The sequence below is a fragment of the Amphibalanus amphitrite genome, unplaced genomic scaffold (assembly GCF_019059575.1).
Source record: "Amphibalanus amphitrite isolate SeventyFive unplaced genomic scaffold, NRLGWU_Aamphi_draft 000429F_arrow, whole genome shotgun sequence".
NCBI classification, from domain to species: Eukaryota; Metazoa; Arthropoda; class Thecostraca; order Balanomorpha; family Balanidae; genus Amphibalanus; species Amphibalanus amphitrite.
This window is the reverse complement of record NW_024881923.1, coordinates 127,688-152,504: the sequence shown is the minus strand read 5'-3', so window position 1 is coordinate 152,504 and position 24,817 is coordinate 127,688. Positions and strand designations below refer to the sequence as shown.

Genomic DNA, 24,817 nt, shown 5'->3' with positions numbered 1-24,817 from the left:
TTTTGACCTTGACCTTTCGAGGTCAACATATATATCATTTTGATGTGGATTGACGAGAGGATCACGATGCTGCCCTTGGGTTGTTCCTATCTTGACTAGTTCGAAAGTTATTCGAGAAAAACTCCATATCTAGCGCCGCCATTTTGACTTTTTTGACAACTGTGACGTCATCTTTGACCTGACCTGAAAATGACCCAGTAAAAATTGTAGACCTTGTCCGTGCGTATCCCATGCCGTTTACCGCTTGTCGCTATCTTGCTTCGTTCTCGAGATCTCAGGGGGGGGGGGGGGTCATCCGCCCCCCGTCGGTTCTAAGTTGGCGCAGACCCCCATCGGTGCGCGGGTTAAATGTTCTCGCGTGGTTCGGAAGGCCTAGAGCATATGGTAGTCCATATGAGTACAGCCGAGCAATTAATGCCAATTTTAAGCAGGAACTCTTATCGGGAATAAGATTTTAGCACGATGTTAATAATGAATATCGTGAAACTTACACCACATGTATCGCAATGATAATGTATAATTGTTCAAGATCTCAGTCACAACGCGGCCCAGTACGAAGGTACACAATGCATCTCTATCCCAATCTTAATCCGTGACCCTGACCTAGGCACTACAACCTTGACCGTCAGCAAAAACCACATTTACCGACCTGTCTCATTCCACTTAAAAACCTAGAGCATGGTTTGCCTCATCGCTTGTAAGACATCCCAAAGGCCGTTTTCTCCATGTTGGGCCCTATCATTCGCAAAAGACATGCATCGGAAAGGCGCTCCACCACCAGTTTGTCTAGCATGCTGTTCTATTCTGATCATCGTCAGCCACTACGCGACCGATAACAGGAGATAAGCCACTCACAGATCGAGGTTCTGATAGCTAGTGGCTCAAACAGTGGAACGTGCGCGATGTTGTCAAGGTCAGAACAGACGCAATGACGACAGAAGGCCAGAGGACCGGCGCTCAGTTCGTGTTTTATCTCATAATACTCTCTGCGGTGTTTTTGAAGAACTTCGTGTGGTATTTAAACACACACCGTGAAGTGTACTGCAGAGCACTGGATAGGTACAGCTGGCATTACACCACTTATTTCGCCTACACCGTAGCATGCGACTCCGCGTGAACGCGCACGATTCTTAGGTCGTCTGCCCATCATGAATGAAGCCACCACCGAAGATATGTCGAGAGAACTCGCTCGCTCTTGCATTCCAAGCCGCAAGGCTCACACCATCAGAACACGAGTCTAAATTCTTCAAAAACACAACCATGACACACGTACAACACGATCAATATCTGCATAATCGCCGTTGACCACCGCATCAACGGAAATCAGTTCATCTGGGCATGTCAGCCCGAAAAGTTCTGTCCACTGCTCGTCACTACCAAGCGGCAGAGGTGGCATGCCCTCCCCCGAAGAGGCACTCTAGGAGAGGCCTTCTAGAAAAAGGCTTCCTCCTGAAGAGGTTTCCACTCGAAGAGCTGGCTCTCTGAAAGAGGATCTCCGCGAAGAGGCTTCCTCTTTTCAAGAGTTTCTCTTTTGGAGAGGCTTTCTCTGTCTAATAGGCTCCCTCACAGGCTCTTTAAAAGTCTTCTCTCGCAGAGGCTCTTTAAAAGAGGTTCCCCCTCTAACAGAAGCTCTCTGGAAGAGGTTCCTCTCTCGCAGAGGCTCTTTAGGGCGGGCAGCGGCACGCGCAGCACGATGGGAACAGGAACCAATCGATGAAGATGCCTTTGCAGTCATTGTCCGGATCATACGATAGCAGCCGGTGGTAGGTGTATTTCTGCTCACAGAGACAGTTTCCCGTGCATCGACTGGTGGTGGTGCCCCTGCGGAAGAGAAGGACGTCGTTATTGTTGTTACATCGAGTTATAATGATGATGCCAGGTATCCGATGCGGTCGTAAAGAAACCAAATAACAAATAGCGTTATGTTACGTGTCGGCCATATAAGACCCCAGTGACTTAAAGGGACTATCCCACCTTTAACATGGCGTTTGAGTTGAGATAGCCAAGTTTGCGGCGAGGTTCAGAAACCACTATCTATCTAGGTTGCAACCCCCGCGACCTCTTGGTGTTGAAGAAATTCGTTCCCTTCATTTGAAAATGGGCCTTGTACAAGGCCCTATCTTCAACATGGAGCGACCGTTAGTGTGACGTCACCTCGTTTAGTCATTCTGATTTAAATGGGTTTGTTCGTTGAAAAATCGCTTAAAACTTGGTCTGAACTTTGTTGTGGTGCCTACAGAGTAAAAAGAATCAGCTTTATGACAGTAATGTGGCCTGGGGAAGGAGGTAATTTTGGGCTGTGACGTCACATATTTGAAAGTTTGTGTTTGGAATATGGGAAGCCTAAGATGTTTAATGAAAAATAAATGCCAGAACCGTGTTCCTGGTCATCCAATCTATAAAGTCGGGCACAATTTAACTGGTTTTAACAACATTTTAGAAGGTGGGATAGTCCCTTTAATTTCCTTTATGGTCTCCTACAAAAGGACTAGCGGCCACAACCGTAATGCATATCATAACTTCTGGAAAATGTATTCCAAAATTAAGTAGCTCGCATTGCAGGTACATAAAAATCTATCAGTGAATGCGCATCTGCCATCGAATAACTCACATGCAGATCTCTGAATACCTAAAGGAGCTATCAGAAATGACGTCACATAAGTGCTGATTTCTGGATGCCTAAAAAGATCAGTCACAACTCACAAATGAAGTCGCTTACTTGCAGGTCCCTGGATAGCTAACATATTTACCCCAAATGACGTCACTTACTTGCAGATCTCCTGATGGATGGCCTGCGGGAAGTGTTTGGTGTTCACAATGGCTCGTATTTCCCCAGCCGAGTTGGCAGCCCAATATGGCGTCACGATCTCCACCTTCGATTCGCAGCTGTCCACACTGTAGATAGAACACAGAGGGTTAGTTCGTGGACGGGATTAGACATTAGACACTGACAATTGACGACAGAAAACAGAGGGTTAGTTCGTGGACGGGATTAGACATTAGACACTGACAATTGACGACAGAAAACAGAGGGTTAGTTCGTGGACGGGATTAGACATTAGACACTGACAATTGACGACAGAAAACAGAGGGTTAGTTCGTGGACGGGATTAGACATTAGACACTGACAATTGACGACAGAAAACAGAGGGTTAGTTCGTGGACGGGATTAGACATTAGACACTGACAATTGACGACAGAAAACAGAGGGTTAGTTCGTGGACGGGATTAGACATTAGACACTGACAATTGACGACAGAAAACAGAGGGTTAGTTTGTGGACGGGATTAGACATTAGACACTGACAATTGACGACAGAAAACAGAGGGTTAGTTTGTGGACGGGATTAGACATTAGACACTGACAATTGACGACAGAAAACAGAGGGTTAGTTTGTGGACGGGATTAGACATTAGACACTGACAATTGACGACAGAAAACAGAGGGTTAGTTCGTGGAAGGGATTAGACATTAGACACTGACAATTGACGACAGAAAACAGAGGGTTAGTTCGTGGACGGGATTAGACATTAGACACTGACAATTGACGACAGAAAACAGAGGGTTAGTTCGTGGACGGGATTAGACATTAGACACTGACAATTGACGACAGAAAACAGAGGGTTAGTTCGTGGACGGGATTAGACATTAGACACTGACAATTGACGACAGAAAACAGAGAGTTAGTTTGTGGACGGGATTAGACATTAGACACTGACAATTGACGACAGAAAACAGAGGGTTAGTTTGTGGACGGGATTAGACATTAGACACTGACAATTGACGACAGAAAACAGAGGGTTAGTTTGTGGACGGGATTAGACATTAGACACTGACAATTGACGACAGAAAACAGAGGGTTAGTTTGTGGACGGGATTAGACATTAGACACTGACAATTGACGACAGAAAACAGAGGGTTAGTTTGTGGACGGGATTAGACATTAGACACTGACAATTGACGACAGAAAACAGAGGGTTAGTTCGTGGACGGGATTAGACATTAGACACTGACAATTGACGACAGAAAACAGAGGGTTAGTTCGTGGACGGGATAAGATAGATACTGACAATTGACGACAGAAAACAGAGGGTTAGTTCGTGGACGGGATAAGACATTAGACACTGACAATTGACGACAGAAAACAGAGGGTTAGTTTGTGGACGGGATTAGACATTAGACACTGACAATTGACGACAGAAAACAGAGGGTTAGTTTGTGGACGGGATTAGACATTAGACACTGACAATTGACGACAGAAAACAGAGGGTTAGTTTGTGGACGGGATTAGACATTAGATACTGACAATTGACGACAGAAAACAGAGGGTTAGTTCGTGGACGGGATTAGACATTAGACACTGACAATTGACGACAGAAAACAGAGGGTTAGTTCGTGGACGGGATTAGACATTAGACACTGACAATTGACGACAGAAAACAGAGGGTTAGTTTGTGGACGGGATTAGACATTAGACACTGACAATTGACGACAGAAAACAGAGGGTTAGTTTGTGGACGGGATTAGACATTAGACACTGACAATTGACGACAGAAAACAGAGGGTTAGTTCGTGGACGGGATTAGACATTAGACACTGACAATTGACGACAGAAAACAGAGGGTTAGTTTGTGGACGGGATAAGACATTAGACACTGACGGTAGAACACAGTTGATTAGGTGGTGGACGTGAACTAGACGATTGGTTTGTACGTTAGAATACAAACAATTAGTTGGTGAACGGAGACGAGATATAAGACACTGGCGGTAGAATACATTGTTATAGTGGATTGGAAGTAGACCTTGACGGGACACCACAAACGGTCAGTGGATGGTAATTAGCGAATACGAACGTTTATTAGTCTGGAGTGAAACAGATTGAGAGTAAACAAGGGTGACGAACTGGCACCAACGATGGGAAGGTGTCCTGGTTATCTGGGTTTAGTTTTGAATATCGGCAATTAGTGATTGATTATTAGACACAGAATAACGTTTAAACAAATATTTTACCAAGACCCTTTCAATTCTATTTAACATTTTCTTCCTTTCTAGATATCTTAAAACGACAACTTGAGTTAACTCGCAGGTGTTCCCAGACTTCTCAAAGTCACACACCAACCGTCCCGAGAGGGGCAGCTCTTTGTGAACTGTACACGATTGCACCGTCTATAGGAGGCGGTGGTTGCGGTGGGGGAGGGGTTAACTCACAGGTGTTTGCTGCCCTTGTCGATGACGGGAGGGGAGGGGACCGCCTGCCGCCGCTGTCTGTTCAGCTCGGCCACCACGGCAGACATGGTGTCGTTGTCTGCCGACCGCTTAGCGCGCGGGAAGGGCTGAAAATACACATGCAGGGGTGTTACACATTGAAGAGAACGTCATCAAGGGAGCAATAAATTGATTTTATATCTCGTGTTCAAACTTCAAAGTATACTGACGTTAATTAAACTTTTTCAACGAGTCTGTGATACAAATTTTAGATAGCTGAAGTAAACGTGTGACTATCATTTGCTGATGTGAAATAATTATTTTCATATTGATCAATAAAATAGATAAGACAAAATATTCGAAATTTTAACGTAAGATAGTGTGAATTGTCAACAAAGTCATCAATATCTCAATAAAAGTATGCATAGGACATTCGCGAAATTCAGGACATTATTCCATGAAATCAAAGCCCACCCCTCCTTCCCCCGCCCGGTATTGCTATATGCAGCATCTTCACTCGAGCACGCTATATGCAATATTGCAAGGTCCCATAAGGCACGCAGCGAGCTGATATGCATTCTAGGTATGCAGTATTGTGCAATGTTCAGTTGCGCACGCCGCTGCTGCCTCTGGGCCTTTTCTCACGCAGCATATGGCACACGACTGCCGCAGGACTTTGCAGTAGAGCAGTCTTGCTGATCGAAGCGGCAGAGGACGTTCCTCAATGGCACAGACGATGGCAGAGCCACCTGGCGGCGCTATTTTCACAGATGGCAGCACAGTCGCGCAGCAGGCACTGCCTCGGAGTTTGGAGAGCTGGACCTTCTTGGAGATTCCGGGAGCCAGGAAGTGAACCATATGCACGGTGTTATATTCAAAATGCGCTATAGTGCAAAGGTTTATGGGAAGAAATAATGTACAAGAAGCGAAGTGTGGTGTTTTTTTCGATGTCCTACGTTAGCGTGAAACTAATCAATCACTAACTTTATAACTACTCATCCTAGTATGACCTCCCGTCTTTCCATCCTCCTTCCATCCCAAAGGACAGGGCCTGGTCGGCTTGTCCTTTGGGACGGGCTCCGTCCCAGTGACTTACTAGGGTGCCTGCCCAGATCAATGCATCCCGCTAATTCCTATCATCCTTCCGGCTCTGAAATGGTCTTGTCAGACCGAAAGGGCCCAACAAAACAAACAAACAAACAAACAAACAAACAAACAAACAAACAAACCTAGTATGACCTCCCGTTTTCATTCACATCTGCTAGTGACGCAAGATGACTTACCTAAGTCCAACGACTTGACGACTCGAATGCGACGCTTATTATGTTACCTACTTAATCGACAAATTAATACTAATATTACTTAAGCCTTTTATGCACAGTTTAACTCGCACAGATCAAACGAATTCGTTTACTATATTATTGGATAACTAAAACAGCTTCGACGCCATCTTATACCTGAAACGGAGCTCCGTAGACTGATCAAAAAGGAAAATATCAAATGCCTCACATTTAGGGCGGCCTGTGGGCAGTTTTGAGTTAGTTCTATCCATCATACAAATACGGGAGTTAGTGAACGATTTGGAAGCGCACGGTTAAAATGTGAATTCCAGCGTGCATGCACCCAACATCGGAGCCAGCTTGTAAAACAGGTATCTATCGTGAAATTATATGCGCATTCTTACTTTTGAATAATCTTTCGTTATCGATTTATCGATGATCCTTTTTGTTTCACTTGATAAGTGACTGCTGAGGAAAAAATCGCAACGACTTTCATTGTAATATTAATGCTGAATAAAAAGTAAATATTAAAATAAAGCAGTACTCTTTCATGAAGCCTTGCAATTGGGCATTGGCTACGATAAATAATTTTGTCCCTTTCTTGACAATTTTTAGTGTACGTACAAATTTTATGGCTTTTAAAGTTTGATTGTTCAGTGGAAGAGGTGATACTTTTATACTTAAGTGCAAATTGATGTTTCTTTAACTCAACGAAATATGAAAAATCACAACGTTGTTTTTGTGGCATCCCAAGAGCAATGTCACTGCCAATATGCTAAACAGTTTATCTACGGTTCATCTTTAGCGACTTTTATGTTTGAACACCGCATTTATTGCAGCTGAGAAACTTTAGTTGTTAAACTTAGGTATAGTCGAGAAACTTTAGGTGACGTTCCCTGATGACAAAAGAATCTTTATTGAGAAGCAGCTGGTCCGATTTTTGGGCAGTGTCAGGGCGCAGCGTATCAGTATGCGCTTCCCTTGCCGCTCACGTGTCGACGCACGTGGCACGTGGCACGTGTGCCCCTCACCTGTTCGTGCGCGTGGTCAGGCACGTGATTGGCCGGCGTGACCGGTAACTTATGTTTCGCCTGCCGATTCACAGATGGCGCCAACACCGAGCAGCCCTTCACCTTTAGAGCCACATACGGTCCGCCAGTTCTGATTGGCGGAGCCGGCCTGGCGGTCGTCGCCGTAGCGACGCTGATTGGCTCGGTGGGCTTGACGTCAGCCGGCGCCGGTACCTGATTGGCTGGTGGGCGGGGCTCGGCCGGGAAGCTGTGCCGCAGGTGCCGAGGTCTGGCCCGGGCCGAGCGGGCCGACCACGCCGATGGTGCGGTATCCGCCAGAGCGTCGGTCAGGCGTCTCGACACCTCGCGTCCTGCTCCACGACGACGCGGTTTGCGGCGGGGGTCAGCGAATCCGCGGGGCTCCGGGAAGCCGCGTCGGTCACCGAGAAAATCCTGCCTCGAGTCAAACGGCGGCCTTCGACCGCCTAGACGTGGCGAATCCACAAAGCCGCCACCTCCTCTACCAGTTGGCGCACTGGGGCCAGTCTCGTCAAAGTACGGCGGCAGGTCGGGCTCTGTGCTGACCTCTACGGACTTGGTGAAGTTATCTGCTGTTCCAGATGGTCCCGTGATGTCCGTTGCGTTTAGCGCAGCAGTTTCAGTCGAGTTGGTACTGTTTCCACCACTACCAGCTGCATCCACGGCTGGGGTAGCCCCCTTGGCATCAACGTTGACGAAGTTCTCCTCCACCTCCTCTTTCTCAGGTGCAGACTCTGCACTTTCTGCAGTCTGCCAGAAGTCTGCCGGCCCGGTGGTGCCTTGGAGATATTTGTCTCCCGACGTTCGCCGGCTCGTCGATGTTCTTTCCGTTCCTCTTGGCGTGGGAGGTGTCTCCACTACCATTTCAGGAGGCGGGTCCCTCCCAGGTCCTCTGCCTCCTCGTTTTGGGTCTCCCCTCCCTCCTCGTTTTGGGTCTCCCCTCCCTCCTCGGGAAGGGTCTCCCCTTCCTCCCCGGTTTGGGTCTCCCCTTCCTCCCCGTGCGGGATCACCCCTCCCTCCCCGTGTGGGATCTCCCCTCCCTCCCCTTGTCGGATCACCCCTCCCGCCAGACGTCCCGCCATCTCGTCCCACCCTCCTTAACTCCCCGCGACTTCCTCCAGTGGTGCCGCTGGGACCCGTCAGCGGCAAATCAGCCGCCTCCAGAGCAGTCAGACCCTCCCCAGTGAACCCCGTGTCTAAGGGGTAGGGCTCAGTGGTAAAATCGACCGTCTCAAACGGTTCCATCTCGGGGAGAGTGGATACCTCGTTGCCAAGATCGGGTGGCGGTGGTGGGAATGTGCCAAACATTCTTCTGGTCAGAGCCTTGTTCTCGTTGATGAATGACTCGATGCGGTCCCTGAGGATGGAGAAAGGGGAGACTCAATGTGACGCATGAGGGGGAGGGAGAGGGATGGAGGGAGAGAAAGAGAGAAAAAGAGAAAGAAAAAAAAGTGAGTAAAAGAGAAACATAGACAGAGAGAAAGGGAGAATGAGGAAAATGAGACAAAGAGATGGACAGAGAAAGAAGAAAGAGAAAAAGGGAGAAAGACAGAATGCTAAGGAAAAAATCAGGGGATGCTTCTCCTTTGAAGTAAAGAAAATTAAACAATTTATCTTAATAAAATCACACAGCATTCTACATGGGAACAGAGGGAAAATGTTTCAAAAATATTATCTGGATAAAAACAGCCATGCATGTGCTCCATGTACTGAGCTTGCGCCCCACGGTCGACCCCGCAGGGGCCACATCGACCCCCGCACAGGCTCTACTCACGTGGGGTACTGGCTGCCGGCATTAGTACAGAAGAGCTGTCGCAGTCGTTTGATGCAGGGCAGACCTCGGATGACCTGGTCGGCCTGTACCTGGTAACCCAGCGCGATGTTGAGCGCTGTCCAGAAAATCTGAGAAAAGGACAGAGAGGGGGATGGGAGTTAGAGTGGTGTGATGAGATGGGTATATCGAATGACGAGAATTCGACATCGCTGGCGTACTGGGAGGTATGGAGATGGGATGTGGAAAGCTAGCACAGACAAGATCAAAAGAATAAGAGAAATCGCTAAACAAATACAAAAATACCTACTTTCACGACTTACAATACATTAAGATTCATATCATACAAATGCATATGGATACTCTGAAAAAGCGATAAGCGGGAGTTCTCAGCCCTCAGGTCCCAAATCACTGAAAGAAAAAGTGGAAAATAGCACTTTGCCATAAAGAAGCATAATGAATACGTCCCTCGTAAATCAAATAAGGCAAGAAGTGTTAATGGTTTATTGTAATGCCAATTTTTTTGTGTTTAGCATGAATTGTGCATCGCATGTGTACCGTTTTTATACATCAAAACCCAATATGTCTCTGCTCTTTGCACCGTTACACTATATTGTCGCATTCGGTGCACGAAAACGCTCGCTATTACAGCCATTAATGTCACAGCAAAATGATTCATGTCATGAAATTAGTTAAATACATTGCTTGCCACGTTCAAGTTCCGGCTTTGCAACCACCATCACAAATAAATGGAAAGTCGAAAAAAAGAATATGTTTGCCTGTTCGTGGGCATCCAGCTCAGTTAAACAAATATTTCATTTCACTTTGGTTTGAATGGTTGCTGGGACTTTTTGTTACAATATTAATGCATATGTTTTCTTTGTAATGATATGGAACAGATCCTCTAACGAATCTTTTTTCCAGATTCTCACATTTGAATTAAAAAAAAAAACATTCATATGTAGTGACAAATTCATTAAAACATATTGATGATTTTTATGAGTATCTTTATTTTAAAGTTCGCTCCAGAGTTTCATCCAAGCCTCAGCGACTGTCTTCACGGATATCACGGAAGCCGGTCGCCCTTCTCAGAGACAGCCGCCATTGGCAACATATCGCCGTCATTAGTTGCCATCTGGCCGGGTCATATATTCTGAATACCGGCACATTAGAGGGGCCGGTCTATTTAGACTGGGTATATTTTATGCGATAACATCGGCCGCGGGAAGTACGGTCAATAAATGTTGCTACACTACAACGGATTATGTTGCGGTGCATTGGGAGGGCAGTTCATTTCAAGGTCGATGGTCAGAGACCGCCCTCGTAACTATGGATAGATCGTCTCGTAACTGTTCGTAACTATGGTAAAGTCGCGTCGTAACTGTTGTTCTGGTAAGTATGGGCAGACGGCAAGTACAGGCAAAGGTACTCTTGTGACTGTTGAGCATGGACAGAGCTTGGTCTCAGGTGGTTTAAAGTTTAAACAGCGATAAATATACGGTGATTTGGGTTGCTATCGTAGCATTGTAGGCATATCATGTCTGTGATTGTTGCTATCAAGATAGGCATGTTACAGCATGAGCTGATTTCCTAACTCCACTGTAATTAGGCTCATTTTGAGGTAGCATTACAGGCTAGATACGTGGGAAAATATTAGCAGACAAGTACATCAGGGAAATGGAACTATAAACAACGTTAGACACGAGTCATTAGAGTCTGTAACTTTGGGAGGCGGAGCATGAAACTTCGATTTAATTTTGCATCTAAGTGCAGGCCAGAAAAATGATGTTGATGTTCTTTGTTGACAATAGTGAATTTCTTTTGAACATTGCGTATAATCTTTTATTTTTTTATCCCCTCACAAATCACAATGCTGAGAAAACCATATGTACCAGTCATTCGAACCCTGACAGAACCCTGTTATGTTAAAAATCGATAAACGATGTTCTGTACTTATATCGTTCCGGAAAGACCATCAACCTTGGTGCCAAAATAACAAATCAACCATTAATGTAATACCAATCATAACTAGTTGAAAAAGTTTAATAACTGTTGCCGTTCCGAAGCCTATATTTACCGCTATGTTGATATCGGCCGGGTTCATGATGGCTGGTCTGTGCCCTGGAACGGATGGGTCCTTTTCTCACTGATCGCCGGTCGCTCGACCTGACCCTGTCTGCTGGGCCAATAAGATGAATCACAACGCTTGTGCAGGCTTGTGGCAAGCCTCAGACCAGTTGGAGAAAGGACAAATCACTGCAGCTCGTGTCCTGATGTGTGCTTCCGAGGGACAGAAGATGCCACGATATCACCACGATAGTTCAAGATTCCAAAAGACCCGAAGAGGATACGACACTTTTATGTTTCCGAAAGCTAAGTTTAGCACGAAATCACACTGTTTATTGAGTCGGCCGGACCGGGTAGCCCCACTCTGTCTCCACTATTGCACTCTCCCCACCGGAGCGACAGCTCCACACCTCTTCCCCCACCGCGCCGGACCAGACTGGTTGGGCCCCACCGGCCGGCCGACCGTGGCGCTTAGGGGCCGTTCACACGGAGTCACCTCCGCCGGAAGGAAAGGCGTGTTCACACGAGTCCGCCGAGCCGTCGGCAGACTAAGAGGTCTCTGGCAGCGGAACTCATACATCAGGCCCCGCCCGTGGAATTTGCAAGGTGAGACGAGCAGCCATGAGACTTCCTTGTGCAATTTCGTGGTACTGATGCGATGTTGCTAGCGACGGCTATCATTAAAGATCGTAGGAATTTGGCGTGATTTGTAGACGGCTCACATTCTCCCAGCTGCACATAATTAATGCGATACAAATAAATAAATAAATAAATAAATAAATAAATAAATAAATAAATAAATACGGATTTATGGACTTGCCATAATGAACGCCACAACCCCAGAGCAACGTCTGTCTTCCGAAATCTTCCCACGAGTGAGGGGCTCGCAGTTGATAAGTTCATGACATCAGGCCCCGCCCTCTGGCTGCTGCTGGCGTCACAAGGTCAAAGGTCAGTCGCCGGCCCGGCTGGTCAGGGCTCCAATCACCGTCAGCTTTTGAATATTCTTAGCCCAGAGGGGAACGATGCATCACTCTGCAGAACGTTTATAAACCTTGGAATGCTTGCAGTATGTAAATCAAGGACTCGTTTCAAGTAGTGTCTCCGGAAGGTATTTTGGTGATCAACGAACAGAACAAAACCATTGACGTAAAAGTGGTATCGAAGTGACGTCATTGAAGTTTATTTCAAGGTCATGCGTGCGGGAAGTGACTTATTGTGGGGAAAATGACTCTTTATGCGAGCTCTGGCGAACTCATCTGGGATTGGCACGGTACGACCTTTTATAAAATGCTCATCGGCTCACCATTGCTCATCGGTTTTCTACAGAGATTCGCGTAAGTTTCCAACAGCCCATCACACACTTCAACTGATGGAGGTTGTTTTTTTTCTATCGTTTTCTCATGTAAGGGTGAAAAACTAATCCTTATAATCCGTCATAACTAGATTGTCAAAATATAAAATTAGAAGTAAGCGATTTGGCGACCGTTTCGAATGACGCCAAAACCATAGTCTGATTTTTTTTTTACATTCATCTTTCAGCAATATCGTTAAATTCACTTGTTTATAACAACACCGATTTTATCTAATTGGCAACTTTATCATTTGTGCCAACTTGTAATAGCTTAATTAGGTTGATAGCCCCTCCTCAAAACAAGCCAACAGTGTGTTTATGTGATGGTTTGTTGTCGAATTTATTTATACGATGATGTTTTATTACCAAAGCAAAGCTGCTTCTTTGTCCCTTGGCTTTGTTATATTTCATTGTTATCTTTATGTACATTTTTCATGGTCGTCGTTAATTTCAATTGTAATTGATTAATGATTATCATGTTAATTCGCAAACATAAATCTTTTATTCCTATTCTCTGAGTTCGATGTTTTGCTATTTACAAGTTGACTTCATTCTTACCTTTGTTTGTTTGGACCACTCTTTGCCTAGATTTAATCATCAAATAAACAAGAACAATGCGGGGAAAAGTGGAGAACAATACGTCATGGTCACGTCTTATGAACGGGCTGAGGCGACAGTCCAGCTTCTGGGAGAATTTCTGCGGTGTATTGGCACTTCCTGTGTGGCCTTGGCAACTGACTGCTGATGTCGGGAAAAGCTGTCGGGAAAAGCTGTCGGGAAAGCTGTCGGGAAAAGCTGTCGGGAAAGCTGTCGGGAAAGCTGTCGGGAAAAGCTGTCGGGAAAAGCTGTCGGAGCTGTTGGATCAGCAGCTGATGGGGGACTGTCAGACTGCAGACACATGTGGAAGCTGCCGTAAATGTCGAGAAAAATGACGGGGTAACTCATTCACTTTACTGCGCAAGTGTTGAATAGGTGCAGGAATCTGTGTCCATAAGACAAATCTAGCCCGGGATGCTGTAAGGGTCGAACGGCACAGGGTCTTGAGTTTAGTTTTTTTTTTTTAGTTTAGGCCCTTTCGGTCTGGCGAGACCATTTCATGGCAGGAATGATGATAGAAGTTATGGGGAGACATCGGTCTGGGCAGGCACCCTAGTGAACGGGGCTGAGCCCATCGACCAGCCCCCAAGTACTTACTGAACCCGGCTACGGGCGTGCTCCCTTAGGAGCTGCGGTGCCGCTCCAAGGGAGCAGCCCGCATGAGATAAAGTTGCCTGTCCAGCCCGGAGAATGGGTGGCGGCGTGGAGGAGAAGGATTTGAATGTCCTGAGGATGGAAACGACGGGCAGGGCTGTGGAGTCGCAGTCGGAGTCGGAGTCGGAGTCGGAGTCGATTTTAGAAACCCGAGCCGGAGTCGGAGTCGGAGTCACCGAAAATCTGTCGACTCGCCAGCCTGCTAGGTCTGCGGAGTCGGAGTCGGGAGTTGGAGTCGGTCGGAGTCGACAATTCTGCCCGGAGTCGGAGTCGGAGTCGGAGTCGCCGAAAATCCATCGACTCCGCAGCCCTGAGTCGACGGGAACGGTGTTTAGGAATGGTAATTCAGTCTCCTAACTCTGGGATGAGTTGTTCATCGATCGGGATTGAGTCTTGACGTAGGTATAGGTATATACAATTTTATTCCCACCATAAAGCATTTTCATCAAACCACACCGAACCAAGGAAGGATGCCGGTTAGCATATCTAAAGACTCGCGTCTCAGCCAGATATCTTACCGGGACCTGGACTACGGTGTTGTTCTTCAGCGTCTGATACGAGTAGAGCGGCACCACAGAATCGCCCCCATCCTTGGTCACAATCGGTCCTCGCTGGGCGGGCTGTTGTTTCCTCCGTCTGCCGCTAGGACGCGCCACCGTGCGCTCGCCGAAGCGCGGCTGGTTCGCGGTTTGTCCGCGGGGCGGCGCTGCCGGCGGCGACTGGATGAAGTTGTGGACCTGAGCTTGCGGCAGGCTGGCGCTTGGGTACTGGTCGTTGGCGAATGCGGGGTTGTTGTAGGGGTAGGGTTGGTACTGGCCCGCTGAACTGGCAAAGTCGCCCAGTTGGCTGTACTGGACGGCACTGCCCGCCATGGCTTCTTTCCGAGGCTTCGGTGGGGTTCACTGAACTGGCCTGCTTGAGAATTTGCCGTTTGTGATTTTATTGGCTAAACTGGTAGCGTTGACGAGGTCTTGTGTTGTCGGTTGATCGAGTAGTAGTCCTGAGAGGCTAAGCAATCAAGACCAGACCAGACCAGACCAGACTGAGCTGACCAGGCCAGACCAGACAAGACTAGACCAGACCAGACCAGACTGACCTGACCAGTCAGACTAGACCAGACCAGACCAGACGAGAACAGACCAGACTAGACAGTACTAGACTAGATGGTCAACTTCATTAAGTTCTTGTCATATGTCAGGTTCAGGTCATAGCAATAGTCATAGTCATGTTGTAGCTAGTAAGCTTAGCGTAGAACCGTCTGAGGGTCGCCAATGCTACCACCAAGGTGAGATAAATCTAAAGATAAGGCTATTCATGGATAGATTCTGGTAGGGACCGAACTTGAACGAGTGTTCAACATCAATTGATTTTTAATCCGCAGACGTTCGAGACTCGATTGATGTCAAAAATAGATTTGCCTTATATCCTGTCACAGATATATTCCTGCCTCAATGCGTCTCCCACGCTCACCCCTCCCCCACTGTTTCTTAGCTGAAGGTAACGAGAAGTCCGTGACGTGCACGAACTTCCTTCAACAGTTAATTTACCGGCTCTTCACTGGAGGTGCATGCATTGGCAAGTGTAAAGCAATCCATGTCATCTTATCACTGTCTTCACCTGGCAATATCATGCGTCACTGCCTTTTACTTTGTGATTGAGACCCTCGCGCATGGACTACCAAACCTAGCTTCCTCTAAAAAATACCATACCGTCTATGCATTTTTCTTTGCCCACAGCCTTGCGCATGGGTCTTCCCCAATAAATATAATCCATGGCACTGCCTAATGCCTTGTTATTCACACCCTTGCGCATGGACCATCAGGCCTAGCACAAGCACGTCTCAATGACCCCTCCGGTGTGGGGTCGAGACCACTAAATCACAGTGCAACACGCCGAGCTCGTTTCGTTCATAGGTCGCTGCTCCCAAACTGACTCACTGCCACCGGCAAATCGTGAGAGTCGCGGTCGTTGTGCAACTGGGGGTCAATAGATGGAGGTGCGGGAGCGTGCTATGGCATCAGCGCCATCACTCACGTTTGGGTTTTATGGGTTTAATTTATTTGGATTTTTTATCTGACTGATTTTCTTGGACTTATTTCTGAGTTGACCAGCCTGATTGATCGCTGATATTTCGTTGCCAAAAGGCTTATGAAGAACTGAAGACCAAGGATAATGAAGGTAAATAAGTAAACTAACTATTCTTTTCTTCATGTTACCTTAACCCTCGCCCTGGCAGGGGGGGGGGGTCGATGCGACCCCCCCTAAGGTTTTTCGAAGATAGCGTTAAAACGGCGGCGCGCAGCGCCGCCAAATTTGGCACAGCCTATGGGGCAACCTTTTTACATGTGACCTGAAAATTTCAGGTCCGGGTGACCTTGGGTCAGGTCACCAGGTCAGAAAAACCGGTACAAGGTCATGGTCAAATTTCAATTTTCTTTTTGCACCTGTCCAACTCACAGTTTTGGACTGAATTCCTTCAAACTTTCAGGATGTGCTAAGTTCACCGAGTTGTATAACATATAGTTCGGGTTTTTTGAGGTCACTGACCTGAGGTCAGTTAGAGGTCATTACGTCGTAATGTTAAGCCTATGGGAAAATACTAAATTCGGAAAATACTTGAGATATCCGCTTCGTTCTATCACTTTTGTGCTTTGAAACCACAGTGCTTAACAGCAGGTCACTTGGTGCTTCTTTGTTTGGTGTACTTATCCATGGGTCAGGTCAAATGAGGTCAACTGAGGTCAAATGACGTTTTTGCCAATAACTTGGCACATAATGACGCTAGAGCTTAAAAAATGGTATCATTGTGTTCCTGGTGATCAGCCGAATTGAATGATGTGCGATATGATGCAATTTGGTTAACTTGAACTTAATTTATTAATTTAAGTTTACTTAAAATTTAAGAAAAACTTTAAGTACACTTAAGCAAGTTAAAAAGTATATCATTCGACGCGCCTTGACGTTCTGAGTTCACTGGTGCTTTTCTTTTTGCTCTATCTTAATTAGATCAAAAGTTATAAGCAAAAAACTTTTGACCTGTTTTTAGCGAAATTTTCACATTTATACCCCCCAAAACCCCCCTAAATATTGACCTAGAGCAACCAAATTTGCACAGGGGCGAGAACTCCAGGGGGCCCACCTACCTACCAAATTTGGTGTTTCTAGGTGCCATAGGAGCCAATCGCGAGGGGGGTCGCATCGACCCCCCTCGCATCGACCCCCCATCGACCCTGCCAGTCCGTGTTATGAAAAATGCCCTGCCAGGGCGAGGGTTAACCTGTCTTTCATTTCTGAAATGTTTTGTTTATCTGAAACTGCGTGAGGCTCTTGAACTTTTTGCAGCTGTGTACTACTACTATGCAAGGGACATTTTTTATGCAAATAAGACGAAATCAGTCTGAACTCGACTTGGCATGCATGCTAAATCACAAAACTTTCAATTCACCCGTTGTAGGTGCATGCTAGTGGGCTGCTCTTTCTACCAAGTGACCTGTTTCACAATAAAATGGCATATAGTTGTCCATCAGATAAACCAAATATTTGAAAGAACATATACCAAAACTTTCCTAAAACTTTTAGAATGCCTAGCACTACATACTTTGTTCTGACGGTAAATAAGTGCATTACATACCAACCCGCCACAATTCTTTTGGGCTGGACCATCAAGATACCATTGCAGAGGTATGTTATCCAAGATTGTAATTCCGGTTGTATCAGCATTGATCTATTGCACGCCTACCTCAAAAAGTCGTTTCCGTGAAATACAGCGGAGGCCATGTCTGGCAGGCACGACACTGCTGAACCCATTGAGTGAGGCATGCCGCAATGGGGGTCACTATCTTACGTTTATTCATATAGGGTTCTAATTTTTAATTTTTAGATGTCAAATCGTCATTTGTACCATGGAACGACATTGGGACAATGTGCCAATATTATTGGTAGGGCTTAAAGGTAGTGTGCCACCTTTGAAAGATTTCCCATTTTATTTTTCCTAGGATAAGAAGCTTCTGTTTTTACCTAATATCGCAAAAAAATCAAAAATGAGCCTGGAATAGTGCCTTTTTCGCCTAAAAGTTTATCGGTTTTTAGATATGTATAACAACTGTAGTGGGCTCACCTGCAAACAGGCGTCGGCAACAATCGCGAATGCGGCGCACATGTGACAATAAGCAAAGGTCATTATAGTGTTACGACCATACGACGTACGGGAATGAGCTATCAGCTGTCTAATCGTAGACAACACAATGTCGAGCCTTAAACTGTAAGCCTGTATTGGTATTGTTTCTTTTATTTGGCTGTGGAACATTATTTATGGTTTGAAATATGATTTTATGTAAAATAATTGATATGAAAAAGCCGTCTCATAAGTTATGACCCCATTTCACCACACGCAAGTGGCAGAAATGACAATGATCAGCTGACGCATTTTTCTTGGCCGAAGTCAGAGCGCGCGGCCCGACGCACCACCACCGCACCACAAAGTATGAGCAGAAGCCGCGCCCAAAGCCAGGGCCCCGGTAACGCGAGGTAGCCGAGTCGGGGCAGCGTGCGGTGACCCAAGCCGGGGCCGCAGCTTTGGGCGCGGTCTACCGCATCCCCGCGGGCAGCCCCGGGCTATCACATGACACCGGGAGGACGCGCGGCTCCGGCTTGGGTCAGCGCACGCTGCCCTGACTCGGCTACCTCACGTTACCGGGGCCCTGGCTTTGGGCGCGGTCTACCGCACTACCTAACAGGCGTGTTCGAAACCGCAGGAGCTGATGATGAACGGGTTTATCGAAACTTGATTGGATGAGCATATCGGTAATAGCGATTTCAGTGTGTGCATTTATTGTTCATAGTGGTGTGAAATGTGGTTGGGGTACGACCGACAACCCGTCGGGGCGAATTTCGCACTGGGGTACTCAAAATTTGAAGAATTTAAGACGTTTCCATGAGTTTTGAAGGTATGGATAAGTTCTAAAAATCCGGTTCTCCTTATCTGGGCCATTAACTCCATACGGTCCAGGAAAGCTGGCACACTACCTTTAAGCCACACCAGGCCTAAATAAGACGATACCCATGGATTGCGATTATTGCCAGACCTATATAGAACAACACCCAATCATGCCACTATATATCCAGTAGACTACTCGGGCAATACTAAATGGCCACTAAATCATGTCACCATATGTCTAGTAGACTAAGTCTACTATACATTCAGTAGTGCCGGGTATACCCGGCACTAATGAATCCTCTAAGTCATGTCACTATATATCCGGTAGACCACTCGGCACCACCGGACGTGAATGACACGCCGCCGCCGCCGAGGTGTCACGGTTAAGTCACGCTAAAGTCACGGTTAAGTCACGCCAGGGGCTGTCACGGCCGGGTGGGCCGGCCATGTCAGGGGTGGGAACCGCCCGGGGCTCTTAGCGCGGTAATGGTACCGGGACGCGCCCGCGGCGCTAGTGGCATTCAGGGCCTGGTAAGGATCGTTGAAAGATCCTTGGGGAACTAGCTGGTGATGGTCCCCAGTGGATTTTGGTTTCCTTCGCGGTTACACTGTCAAACATATTTACAAACTTCCGTGTTATCCTGACAAATCTGACTAACCCAAAGGGCGTCGAATTAACATTTAGACGTTTTGTGTTAGTGAGATGTCAATTCAACACGCTTTAGTTTGGGTTAGTGAGATCTGCCAGGATAACACGGAAGTTAGTAAATATTTTTACAGTGTAGAGGCCCTGGTCGTCGCATGTTACTCTTGAAGAGCTAACAAGTCAAGTCTGACATAGCTGTAAGGCCAATGTGTGCACAACCACCAATTGAGTACAAATTACTCGAATAATTTGTTTCTGATACAAAATAGGAAAGTGATTAGCTGGAATCTGCCTTAGTCGCCAAGTCACTAGAGCGTATTTCACTACTAAAACGCTTCTCATGATACCGCAGGCAGTAGCGTAAAAGGGGCAGGTGAGAGGGGGGGGGGGGGCGCACCGTCCGGCCGGACCTTACCAACGCTTATATGTCGTGATTTGCATTTGTGGCTGACTCAGGGCCACCTTTTATACCGACCAGGGCTAGCGTGGCTGGCGTGGTCACCGCTGGAATCCGGTCCAGTTTGGTCCCGTTTGGTCAGAGCACGTGCGAAGTGGTCAGGAAAGCAGTATAGGTATGGCGGCAAGTGGTGGTATCCTAGTTATAGACCCGAAGTGATCGACGGTGAGTGTCGAGTGATGGATCAGTGACTAGTGCATGTAGTCTGGTGGTCTCTCATTGGTCACTCTATGGCCGTCCAGTGACCATCAGGTGACCGTCTAAAGACGCACAGTAAGCAGTAACCATCGTCCAATGGTCGCAGGGAAGAACCAAACCTAATGGGTCTCCCACTTTTTTCCTGCTATACATAGTAATGCCAGAATCGATGACAAACGAAAATAAGATGTGGCTTATTTTCACGTTGATTCACATTGACTGGGTATCGGAAAAATTTTCGCCGGTGTGGTTGATAAAAAAGATTCCAAGTAAACTTTAAAAGTCTTGTTCATGTTCGAAAGAGAAGCGCCGTTTACTTGAACGTCATACATCGACCACTACCAGTCGACCACTCATTTGGCGAATGGTGAATTCCTATCAGTAATCTAGGTCGATGATAGATGCCAGGTCAAGGGCAGATTAATCGTAGACATCACGGCAGTCTGCATCTAGGAACATGGTGAACCAGATTTGTCTTTAGAACACGTGGGTGGTCTAATGTGTTCATTGTTGAAAGTTTTGAGATAATTTGGTAAGGATATATGAATAATTTGTGCCTCGAATCATCAGCTGAGAAACTCTGTACGCTCTGACTACTCTGTACAAACTCTGTACAAGTCCGGCTACACTACGCAGCGATTTGAGGTTTTTCAGTTGTTGTTATAGCTAAAAGAAGTACCTATATGTAACGTTTACCAAGAATTGGAGGCACTGAAGCCAAAGAAATACAAACGGTTGCCATTAAGATTGGATTTAAATGAATCAAGGCTTCGGAAATAATGCCCCTGCTGTGCTTCCACTTAATAGCTGTTACGGATATTACTCAACAGAGCTGCGTAATGGTTCACGCTACATGTAATGGTATCGGAGCACGCAGAAAATTAACAAGCTGGTTCGTGAAGAACTTCCGACCTAGTTCCCATCGCTGAGAAAATAGCATCCTTGCTCCAGTCTTAACCAACGCTAACTTTGTTAGAGCTTACACTACACTAGTTAGAGCTTACTTACACAGGGCCTACACTAGTCAGCGATACAAATGAAATAAGGCGCTTAAGCATTGCTTAGGTTTGGGACGAATTTGGTAGAGAAATGTAGATGCAGTTAAAGCAAATTTTAGTAGACTGCCGTGTAACATAATAAAACATGCATAATCTTTACGTGAGTACATGCTAGATGAGTCTGTTGTATAACAGCTCCGGTCAGGTTAGGTCAGGTCAAGTCAGGTCAGGTCGTCAAGGCTATCCCCCAAATCATCTCGGTCTGGCCTGGTCTCTAGAAGTGCTGGCACGATTCACAGTCCTCCTCTTTTGACCCCACTTCCTGCAGAACACTTTTCCACTTTCACTCTCACTCAGAGTTCCAACTCACACTCTCACCTCACTCACACTCCACTCCTTCTCACTCTTAACTCGGCACACCACCTGCTCCTCACGCGTCCTTCGCCGGCAGTTCTTCAATCACTGCAGGTCACTGCGGGTCACCACAGATCACCACAGGTCACTGCGGGTCACTGCAGGTCAGCGCAGGTCATTGGATCGGCGACAGGGCGCGTGTGGCCGGCTGTGGCATCAGCGAGCGACTGGCCACATACCCACGCCGCTGGGACTTCCAGGCCGGCTGCCTGCGAGTCGGTCTGGCCGCCAGACGACGTGAGGCAAGGCGAGCGTACTTCGGTGAAGGTTAGCTACGACCACGCCCCGCCGCAGTGCCGGGCGGGCGGTGGGCTGTCTTAGAACGCGTCCCCCGCGTTCCCCTACGGCCCAACAGGCTCTAGGGTTACCCCTGTGACGTATAAGAAGAGTCGTATTCGCCAGAATGACAACCGGAAATGTTATGGTGGTGGGCGGGGACGATAGAGGGAAGTGGTTGACTCAGAGAGTCGGGGCATACCCGGGAGGTGGGGAAGCCGGAACAGCGATAGAGGTTGAGGGGAGGGGCGCGCCAGCATGGGGAGGGACATATCCGGTTTTGGTGGGAAGGTAGGGGATTCCCCGGAGAGGGTGAGGGAAAGAGAGTCCTGTGTAAGGGGAGGAGGAAACTCCACCGGAAAATAACACCGGAAGTGGAGGAGGGATCTTTGAAGAGCGAAGTTTGAAGCTAGGGTAACGCTAAATATGGCGAGACTGAGGAGAGAAATGAGAAAATGGGCTAGAACAGGAGTGGATTTTTCTTCTATCTGTGCTTTGCCGGCAGTGATTACGGAGCGAGCGAAGCGAGCGTAGTCTTTCCTTAGATTAACGGAAATTTCTGAGTATGAGCGGCCGGCCGGCCGGCCGGCCGTGGTCACGCTTTTGCGAGGCTTATATCTCAGCAACCACTTGACCGATTTACATGCGGTAAATTTTGTAGGGTAGCTTCATTCCTTCTACCAAGTATTGGACTATTCCCGATGCATGTGGGTGACCCCTTATGCACGTGCCACGTGCAAAACGAAGAGGTGTCAGTTTTGTAATTGTTGCAATATCTCGGTAATTACTAGGCCGATTGCGCTGAAAGTTGGCATGTGGGTAGGCACCCACTAGGCACTGCATATACATGTGCCAGAGTTGGGGTGCTGCTGCACGTGCGCACGTGCAGGGGTCGTTTCCAGATCTCGGGAACGGAAGGACCGATTGCGCTCAAATTTGGTACACGGTTAGGGACCGGTTAGTAGGGTGCCGTGCACAAGTCAGTTGGGACCCATTTTGCACGTGCGCACGTGCAGGGTGCCGCTTCCAGATCTCGAGAACGGCTGGGCCGATTGTGCCCAAATTTGGCACATCGCTAGAGACCAGTTAGTAGGGTGCCGTGCACAAGTCAGTTGGAGGTACCCCCTCGCAATTTCGCACGTGCAAGGCCCACCCTCTCGCTCGCTCCGTTAGTCGCCCTAAAAGGCGTTATACTGGTTTAAATTGCGGTGTCAGTGGCATACAGACCGAATCTCACTAAAGGCTACTTACAAAAATCAACAGTTACTTCGTTTGGGGGCTACAACCTTCCTTCCCAATTGGCGGTGCACCCAAACGAAGGAAGGTCACCATTTTTCTTCAAATCAACAATCAATTTTTGTTAGCCATTTAACGTGAATACGGTGGTCTCGAGAGGTTCCCGTGACAGGATAGTTACGGAGCGAGCGAAGCGAGCGGAGTCTTTCCTTAGATGGTTGGCTTTTCGTTGCTCCATCTTGGAAAGGTGATTTCTGGGGTGTTAACTTACGCTGAAGATTGTGATGTAGATCTTCTTGTAGCGCGTTTCATTTTGTGTCAGAGGCCGCAAGCCTAAAATAGCCTCTATTTGAATTATCGTGTAATTTGGATTTATATTAAGTCATTTTTCAAGTAAAAAGTGGCTAAATTTTGCTTCAATCTCCCGGTAAACCGAACTTGATTTTTTCGACCAATGGCACGTGCTTTCTATTAATTGCACTGTCGCTGGGTATAGCCAAGCCAAACTGAGAGTCAAACCATGAGTATTATCATCAATGAGTTGCTCTGCTACATGCTTTGCAAGATTGACAGTGTACCTCTGGATGTGATCTCTAAGCTGGTGAGTGACAGCTTTACTGATGACGAGGTCGAGGCCGCTAAATGCCTACTATGCGATCATGTTGATGAAGGTCTGAGAATTGGTATTCGTCGTGGACAAAATAAGAAGATGTACATTGATGGGATTGCCAAAATGCTGCTCGAGTGTGACAGAGCTAGTCTTCCCAAGTTCGTCGCAATGGACCTGTCGAAGCTTCCTCCGATTGCTGTGGACTGCATCGACGTAAGCTCGCTGATGCGGAAACAGCAGCTGATGGAGGTTGAACTGTTTTCAATGAAAGAGATGATCCAAGATGTACTGAAAGCTACAGCGGATACGTCTAAGCGCGTTGAAGAGGTTGCAATGCATGTATCTGCTTCTCCTGGACAGGCTCGCGATCCGGCTGAGCACTCTTCGCACGTGATGAATGACAAGACGTATGCCGAAGTCGCTCAAGGTGCAGCCTCTCGCCCTCAGGGGGGGGGGGGGTGAATGGACAGTTGCGAACCGTTCGAAAAGAGGTACTCCCCCTGCTCGGAAACTGCAGCCTTCTGCTCCAGCAAGTGGCGCTACAGGTGGTGCCGTCGCTGGTCCTGAGGTGACGTCTAGTGTGAAGACCTCCCTTCCTGGTAAGTCTCCTGCTGTGATCGGGGCAAAGAAGGCGGGACCGATAAAGGCCGTGGCAGCGGTTCGGCGCTTCTCCATGTTCATGTCTCGGCTGCCACCGGGCACAGGCGTGGATTCTGTCACCTCTTACGTCCAGCAGCAGTCAGGTGCGGAATCGGTGACGGCAGAAAAGCTGCCGACACGCTTCGACAGCTACGAATCGTATCGCCTTGACCTGATCAACCCACCTGTAGACGTGAACTTACTTGACCCTGAACTGTGGGCTCATGGTCTTGTGATTCGGCGGTTCTTCCAGAAACGAAAAACTCTGAATCCTTCTACGGAGAGGGCACCAGTGCTTCGATCATAGACATGGTCTCTATCCTTGGGTCTGTACGTACGCTTTTCATTTTTATTTTTGTCATGTTGAAGATAAGTTCATATAACTGTAAATCGGCCAAACGTAATTTTGGTGGGATTCATAGTTTGTGTG

At 47.3% G+C, this 24,817-nt stretch overlaps 1 protein-coding gene across 4 annotated transcripts; it reads right to left on the bottom strand.

Annotated features, from left to right (window-relative positions):
- Positions 1-501: 501 nt before the first annotated feature.
- On the bottom strand, positions 502-21,850 carry LOC122391289 (protein spaetzle 3-like). 4 transcript variants are annotated; one of them, XM_043385082.1, is made up of 7 exons: positions 21,591-21,850; positions 14,496-14,977; positions 9,309-9,436; positions 8,798-8,891; positions 5,209-5,333; positions 2,770-2,895; positions 502-1,821 (listed from the first exon to the last, which is right to left on the bottom strand). In XM_043385082.1, exons 2-7 carry the CDS (start codon positions 14,847-14,849, stop codon positions 1,665-1,667), a joined length of 984 nt encoding a protein of 327 aa, XP_043241017.1. In that variant the 5' UTR covers positions 14,850-14,977; positions 21,591-21,850; the 3' UTR covers positions 502-1,664. The 4 variants fall into 4 exon arrangements, with proteins under 4 accessions (XP_043241017.1, XP_043241018.1, XP_043241020.1 ...); XM_043385083.1 differs by having other exon boundaries at positions 21,583-21,794; XM_043385085.1 differs by having other exon boundaries at positions 21,600-21,790.
- Between the last annotated feature and the right edge of the window lie 2,967 nt (positions 21,851-24,817).